General features: G+C 38.0%; 1 protein-coding gene across 1 annotated transcript in view; it reads right to left on the reverse strand.

Annotated features, from left to right (window-relative positions):
• RELN (reelin) overlaps positions 1-8,946 on the reverse strand; it is a 293,615-nt gene that overhangs the window by 167,669 nt on the left and 117,000 nt on the right. Inside the window, exon 4 of the mRNA XM_080575334.1 lies at positions 8,867-8,937. Coding sequence (XP_080431460.1) covers positions 8,867-8,937 — 71 coding nt within the window. The remainder of the gene's footprint in view (positions 1-8,866; positions 8,938-8,946) is intronic.

An 8,946-nucleotide genomic window follows, 5' to 3' on the forward strand; every position in this document is an offset into this window, starting at 1 on the left:
AAAGAAGTAAAGTCTAGGAGGGGCAAAAACGCCACATTTTGACCATTTATACTACTCTGGACAACATTTTACTAGGCATATTTTTTGGAGGAAAAATCCTATTATCTCTAGGGCAATAAATATGGGATTGACTCAGCCTATCACTGAATCAAACACTTATTTTTAAGCACATTTTTGCATACATTGCTGAATCGTTTCCCCAGTAGGCCTTATTCTTCCAAGATATGGTAGAAGATCTTAAAGATACACTATGCATGGGGTATGTGTGTGAAATGGCTAAATTTTATGGAGTAGTCATTTTCTAACACTTTGCAACAGGAGTCTTGGTGTAAAATTGCACAAATAAAAACAGAATATATATATATGTAGATATATACACAAAGAACTGGGGGAATGTAGAATGTGTCTACAGAGCGTGTTAGATACTCCATGGTAGCTACTACATTCATAGGCTTGCCTGACCTTAAATCCCAAGTATGATACACCTTTTTCAGAGGCAAAAAGGGTGCATATAAACAAGCTCCCAGGGAGCAGCTATCTTGTTTGCCTCTCAGTACCTTGTCCAAGTAGCTGTATTTCTAGCTGCATTTTATAATTTGGCAAACAGAACACAAATAAAAGAAAAAAAGATGATTCTGTGCTTCTTGTTGGACATTGGCCTAAATTGTATCACGTTCCCAATTTCTTCAGTATATTACAAAAAAATTGCTGAAGTACCACAATTTCTGTCATAACATCTGACAAATTAAAAATAGATTAAAAAAATAAATAAATAAACATGAATGCTGCAATCTGTAGAGCTCTCACACGTAGTCATTTGAATAGTAAGTAAAACACAAATCTCATTTTTCTCTTCCTGTTTTTCCTTAACCACTTGGTTTGCTTGGGGATGTGACATTTTGTAATGGATTTGCAACATTTCATGGGGAAGTTGGTGATTACAGAAGAGAGAGAAAGAAACAAGGGAGGTGTCTGCAGACCAGGAAAGGATGGCGAGCAGTCTGTATTTAGTTCAGACAGAAGGCATTGATTCAGATTGGGAGACTACCATCTTTTAGTCCATCCAGTAACATACACAGACAATGCTGAAGACAACAACGTGACCACTGAAAGCAGCAATCTGCAGCAAAGAGCAAATGCATTCTTAAGAGTCTGATGTTGAAAAGTTACAGAGATGCAGAAATATAAAATCTTTTTTTCTTGTGTGTCTAACTTAAGATGTGGAGAAATGGCCTCAAGTTGCACCAGGGGAGGTTTAGATTAGGTTAGGCATTGGACCGGGCTGCCCAGGGAAGTGTTAGAGACACCATCCCTGGAGGTATTTAGGAGATATTTAGGGATCTCCACATGTGGACATGGTGCTTAGGGACATGGTTTAGTGGTGGACTTGTGGTGTTAGGTGGTGGTTGGCCTTGATGATCTTATGGGTCTTTTCCAACCTCTATGATTCTATGATCCTAACTTACTGTATTTTTATGGAAGAAAGTTATCCCTGTAAAGATTTGACCAGCAGCTATCTTGTCTTCCCCAGAAGAAATGACAGTAAGGACTCTAGCGACGGCCCAAACCTCTCATCATGACTTTACACAAGCTGGAGCAATTGGACTCCAACTGCAAGCTAGGGTTTGGCACTGCCTCCAGGGTAATGCTGGTGGATGCTGCACAGGAAAAGACAGCATATATCCCTTGCAGTCCCAGATGCTCTTCTTCTTCATGGAAGCATGTATACATTTCTCTAGAAGACTGTTTAAAACTCTTTGCACAGAAGAAATGAATTAAGCTGGATTAGCTGACTTGTTTCTCAGGTAGAGCAATGCAACTGCTCTGGATTTTGCCCGCAGAAAAAGAAGTACATTATGGCGTGGGATTTGAAATACTCTTTATGTTGCAAGTGGCTAAGATTAAAATAAGACCTCTGTCTCTGATGCTCTGTATTACCCTTTTTCATTAGTCCTGGCTCATCACTAGGGGCAATCTGCGAAGACATAGCTGAGAGCCATTCTGCTGGTGCTCTTCTGTGAGGAGGATGGTCATGTCAGGCCAGGTCATGGACAGGCTTATCAGCTGGTCAAGCAAATTTCATTAACCTTAAAGAGCAACTCAGTTGAAAGAGACCTTCCTCTCCAATGAGAGTAATTCAGACCTCAAAATGGAAATAAAAAGCTCTAACTTCTCATTCATCCCAGGTCAGTTGGCATTGCTCTTTGGAAAAGATTTTCTGTGGAAGGCGGTCCAGCTTGGGATACATGCTATTGCTGATGGTATTTTCTGAGGTTATGTGAAATTACAACATTCAGCTAAAAGGAGCAGGTATAGCACAAACCTGCAATCTTTAAATATTCAAATTCATTTGCCTTCTGCATTTTTTTTAAATATAACTAGTAATTTATAAGATTAAAGAATAAAAAATTTGGATTTTTCCTAAAAGAGCTCTTCAATTATATGCATAGTATACTGCAAAAGAAAACTGCTTACCAATAGGCTGAAATTAAAGAAATTGTGCAAATACATAATAGTACTACTAATCACTCATTTAAAAAAATACATTTGGAGTTAAGCAAACAGTGTTGGACAAAATGCTGTTCTTACAAATAAAGTTTTTCTGTTAAGGGGGACTTTGTTTCCCAAACCTCTACAGTACCTGAAAAGCCCAAGAATTTTCACCTCCATCTAATTTGTAATTCAAATTCCAGAACTGAACATGACAAAATATTGTGAAGGTACTGTTTAATGAGTGATGAACCTAGACTTTAATCTCACTAGGAATAATTTCAGTATTACATTTTATATTCCATTGCAAAACAGCAGTGCGTAGGTCTTCAAGTGTTGTAGCTAAGGTCCCCAAAATATTATAAATATAGAACATCACAAAAAAAAAAAAAATATTTTCAGGTGTGCCTCGTTTTACCAATTCACAGACCTACTTATTTTAAAAGAGTGTAAATTGTACAGTGGGCCATAGTGTGGCTAAAGTCAAACGGAGTTTACTTGCATAAAATGAAAAAAGTGCAGATTAACTATGCACTGAAAAGATCTAAACTACTTCCAATTTAAAAAACTTACAGTACTTCAGACTGAGAGGAGAAAAAGGCTATCTTAATATGTATTTTAAATCATTATTCACTTTCTAAGATGCTTACACATAGCTGGGTGGTTTGAAATCTAGAAACAGTATTTGTATGGCTCAAAAATGCATATTAGCTTGAATGAGAATCTTGTTCCATGTAAAAATGTAAACGATTTTTTTTTTTTGACTAGCACCATGGGTATATACAGAGCTTTACAAGAGGTGAATTGTGCTAAGCAAAAAATGGAAATTGAGCTCAACAGAGCTCACAACCTAAGAGGCATGAGCAAATACAATACACGAAAATGTAAGGAAATGTAGGATGCTTGCCGTGCAAGGGGAGGCAATCCTTTTGGTAAGAAAAAGCACAGAAGAGAGTATACAATACAAAGTGATTCAGAGAGAAAAGGCCACAGTCAAACTGGAATCGTGAGAAAGTTGAAGAAAGTAATAGGGAATTAGAAAGTCAATGGGGTCATTGTGGGGCTCTGTGTCCATGGGATGAGGGAGAATGAAGGAATCTTTTGGAGTAAAAGGTTAAGATTTTCTATGGATGAAGTAAGGCCAATGAAAGGTTATTAACAATTAAAATAATAGAAAAGTGTGTCCTGTTTTGGTTAAACTAGAGGGGAGGGAAATAGAAGTGGCAATGGAATGCCAGCTCACACTAGAAGATCTGGAATATGAGATGGGAAACAAGATTTTGTGATGGGCCCAATGCCTATGGAAATATAAGAACCAAAATAATTAAACATAGTAATAGCTAGTGGTTAAGCAAAACAAGTATTCAACCAGAAAAAAAAGAGCTAACACAATGCAAATTAAACATATGTTCCAGCTATGTCAGTTTATACTACTATACTACTAACACCCATATTCCATAGATCTGTGGGGTCAAGCCGTGTATAAGGATAGGTAGGGAACAATACAGCATAAGAAAACATTCATAAAGCTCACTGCAAAGTAAAAATACTTTTTTTTTTTTAGAAATCTGAACATTTTTTTTCTTTTTTAAATATAAAGCAAAAGAAAATTACAGAAACATAAATGCTCCCAGCCAAACACCAAACTCCAAGTTCAACAGCCAGCAGCCATTAGCCATCGCTCACCAATTCATCGCAAATGAGATGTGCAGAGAGGTATATTATATTTTGCAGATTATGAAAAAGTCTAATCTCGTCATTAGCAGCCAGATGAAGATGAAAAAGAAAATTAATGCTTTTATTTAGACTCCTGCCAATACTTGCTCTCCACTGGTAAACAAAGTTGCTATTGAAAGATAGATGCTGAACATCCCCCTGGGGAGAGTCAGTGCATTGCCTGAAGGCTGCATTATTCTCACTGACACATAAGCCAATACGTCAGCTCTGAACTCGAGTCTTCTGTAAAATACTACTCTGGTCAAGCCTGAGAGCCTGCAATCTGTTTTGTGTTTGTTTTTCAAAGTGTTCCTTAATCCATATTTACAAGGTACAAAACATGCCTAAAAGGTCTTCCACAAACATTCAGGCGGAAGCTATCAAATCAAAGGGAGCCTGGGCCAGTTCTCAGGATTTACATTAACATGGAGACTTCTGTCAGAGCAGGGAGGGGTTTCTTAAGAAAGGAACGCCAATCCTATAATTTGTGGTGTTGAATATGAGATCGTATGAAATTCTGGGAATTTTGCTGAAAGGAACGATTCTGCAGTAGGAGGGAACAACAACATCCTTCATCTTTTCCATCTTTTAAGTTTAATGGTTCTGATTCTCCTGCAGGCAGTCAGAACTAAATGACACACTAACAAACCTCCCAGCTGGTCCTTATGCCAATGCACTGCATTACCAGCCCAGAGTTACAGAGCATATCAGGTGCAGGCTCTCTTTAACCCTCCAGCACCACTCAGTAGGGTGAAGGTGGGCTGGCGGTGTGATGTGTGTGCTGGCTCCAACCCTGCACCATGAGCTCTTTCTCCCCATGACGTCTCTGCTCTCACACAGACCTGAACCACCTTCAGTTCCGCAGTGCAGTGCAGCCAGGTCTGATGTTTTGTCAACTCTGTTTTAATTATGCTAGTGTTTATTAACGTAAGACATTTGTTCTACTCCAGCCAAGAATAAATATGAATTAATCTGTACAGTAGTATGTTTACCTTATTTTCAATTTATTTTGCTATTAGATGAACAAGTTATATATATTATTAATTAAAGACATTGTTAACGGCAATACTATCATCAGTCATTAACATCCTTATTTTTCCTTACCAATATTTATAACACATCTACCTTCTCTGTCTTGGCTTATAAACTCTGTTTTCTTGCCTTTTGTGCTGGACTATTTTTTTTTGTAGGATAATTTTTATGTTTCCTTTCTTTTTAAGATCCAATAGCATTCTTATAAACTTTAAAGCTCACATCAGTTCTCAAAGATCTCTCTAGCTTCTTAAAATATTTATTATACGCTGAACACACAGCTTTTCAAGTGATTGTTTTACTTTCCTTGGTGTCTTTCGCTGTGGCATCATTCTTTATTCTATTCACATTATACATAGGGCTGCTGGTTTTGCATTGCCATTCCTTAACACAGCTCTTCATCATCCTACAATTGTCTTCAAAATAAGAACTACACTTTACTTTGCTGCACAAACCCCATTAACTCTATTAGGATTTACTAATGCACGTCCAAGGGCGGACAGCCCCAACAATCATGATTTCTGAGACTCCTTGCTGCTTTCATGTCTTTGTGTATATCCTTTGTACTAGTTATTATGAAGGTTGTATCATACCCAGTGAATACTTATTAAAAAGATGTCCTGTAATAAATCTAAAAAGTTGCCCTTTGGTTTTATGTTCTTTATTTAATATGTTACATTATTCACTTCAGCCTTTCAGTCAAGTAATATTTAGGGCCAGAAAGAGACCTTAAAACCCCACTTTGGTCAATCTGCCTTGCTGTTTTGCATATTTATCTTTGCTTCTAAATAAACACACTAATTCCATCTGAAATAATCCTTTGTTTACATCAATAGCATTGCTGAAACTATGATTATCTTCATGGAATGAAAGAAGTGAGGTTTGCTTCAAAGAAAAATCCTTTTCTTTGATAAGGAAAATTAATGCTAATAGCCTAAGAGCTATAATAGTACACACTGGTTAGGAGAACCAACGCAATGCACACTGTCTGCTTAAGAAATAAGAACAAAAGGGTAGAGGAGAGGCTGGTGCTAGACAAGACTGGAGGAAAAGCAATGGGCAATGAGGTATTTGACCAGCTGCATCAGGAAAAGTGTGGCTGAGCAAGGAACCTAAGGGGAGAGAGGCCTTGGTGAGGGTAGGAATCTAGAGAAGAGCCACAAGTAAAGCTCTGAGAAGCCTGCAAGTTGGTATTTCAGGGAAATCTTATAACTCATACATGGTTGCCACTCACTGTGGGCTACTCATAAAATAGCATGCCTGTATGATCCTTGTCTAAGTCAAACATGATGTTTGTGGATTTACCACCACGATATCAAAAATTTTGAGGAAGACAAAGACACAAAATCTCTGGGGTGACTGTGTACAAAGTAAAGGAAATCATTGGGAACATCATGGGAAACACAGAAGTTGATGAGGCTGCAGGAGGCTATGACAAGTTGGGGAAGCTGGAGGCCCTTTGAGGGACATGGTGCAGGACATGGTTATCAGTGGCTGGGTGGGAGGAGGAGGCAAAGGCACTGCCACAGCTGAGCCCAGGGATGGCTCATCTCACCATCTCCTATTCTCTGGGCACAAACAACACACAAATCCCATTTTTGTCTTGTCCCATGGAGTCCCTCTGTTCTCCAGGACTGCATGCAGTACCATCAGGAATTATTGTTCTAATCTAATCTAAATATTGCCAAAATGCTGATTTAAGGTTGAGTTATGCTCCAAAATTAAAGAAATGTGAAACAGAACAGGGTGAAAGAATTACTATACCTGCTGCCAGCTCTCCTAACAAAGACTCCTGCTCTAGCATGTCAGAAAGCAGAGACTGCCAAAGCCTGTACGGATTGATTTCTGCTCACTAGTCTTTGCTTACCAAGGTGTTTTCTTCTAGCAGGGAGGAATCTTGTTGTTTTGCCCATATTCTCCTTGACCATGCTGCCAGCTCTGATGCTGACGGTCATATGTTTCCTTTAAAATTGTTTGCCCATAGCTTTCATCATGCAGATCACTGCCAGTTCTCTGTCTCCCTCTCCCTCTTATATCAATACATCTTTTACTTATTTGTCCTTTCTTTACCTGTTCTGGGCACTACAGGCTCTGCTTTTGGCAGTGATTTCATTATTCAGCAGCCATGGAAAATTTTACCTCCTTATGAGGCTTTTTACCATTTTATGCTGATGACTCTGAATATTGATTTTTTTCACTCTTGTCTACCCAGCCCATTTAAGATATCATCACCATTCTCTTTAATACATCCCAAATGGCATTCCTGCCCATACTTTTGTTCCCAAATCCCGTTATACCAGTCACCAAAACACCACACCTGCATTATAGGGGCACAATTTATCTCCTGTTCTGAATACTAAAGACATCTTTGTTATTTCTCTACATTTTTCCTTCTACACAGTAGAACACTGATACATTCTGGGCCCAATCACCTTCCATCCGGATGATTATCACACTTCCATCTGATTGCCAGCACACGTCTTACACTTTTCTAATTCATTCAAAATATACCTAATTCTAACCTCCAAGCTTATTAGCTTGTATCTGTAGTCACCTCTCTGAATTCCCCTACCTACTTCCTGTTGATATATTAAGATACTGAAAATCTATATACTGAAGCTTAAAACTGAAATATTTTACCCTTAATATCACAGAGGTACTACTCATACCTTACCCTAACACCTCAATAAATGCTCCTGACACAATTTTCAGTAACTTCCTGTTACAAAACTATTGCACAGATATTCCCAAGCTCATATGAAAAAACACACCATAATACACAAAAGTACGTATTTTGAGGGATTTTCTTGTTTATTTGTATGACAACATATTTCTAAGTTTGAAATATTTATTTTAGACTGGTTTGGCCCATGCTTCACTCTCTTTTCACATGGAAATATCACTGGAATTTTGCAGAGAAAACTGGATCAGTGCAGAAATTCCTTTCTCTCCTGTACCAGACATGATGGATACCTTCCCTGCTTCCCACTGCTTTAATGATGCAGGTTCAAAGCAGTGTGCTGTTTGTAGACAACAGCTCACAACAGGACATTTATTTTTAGGTTATTCATCAAAAGAATATATGTGATAAGCTGTGCAAACAATTAGATTTTTAGTCAGTGTAAGTCAAACATTTTGTTTAGCTATAAAAATGATCAAAAGTTGCAGGTGAAGGGCAAAAGTTTAGTGTCCTACTTTCACAAAATGGGAAAACAGGTTCTTAACAAAGCTACTCATGAGCTGGATGGTAAATGAAGCTTTTGCTGTAGGCACATTGCATTTTTTGTTTATCCTCAACACAACGATAGTTAAAACTCAGCTTGTGGTGTTGACAAAAAAAAAAAAAAAGTTGGTTATTACAGGCTGATTTTAAGTAAGCATATAAGGCATTAAAATGTACTTTAATTTTTGGATATTCCCCAGTGCTTAGCAGAGAGGACATCACTCTAGGTTTTCCAGATCACTGAAGGGAGATCTGAAGCCAAAGAAAGTATCAGTTTTGAGAATATAAAGAAGGTCCTGACACAAAGTTTTCCAAAAATTTACTTTCATGATGAGTAGTACCGAAATGCAAGAACAATGAAAAATCACTTTTACCAGATATTTTTAAAATGATGGCTGCTCTTACCTCCCTGTTCACACAGCTGTTGTGCTAAGGCATCCTTGAATATAACTTGGCCCCTATGAGTAGCTGTAGCCCTGTGAACA

Source organism: Anser brachyrhynchus (genome assembly GCF_964034855.1).
Source record: "Anser brachyrhynchus genome assembly, chromosome: 1".
NCBI classification, from domain to species: Eukaryota; Metazoa; Chordata; class Aves; order Anseriformes; family Anatidae; genus Anser; species Anser brachyrhynchus.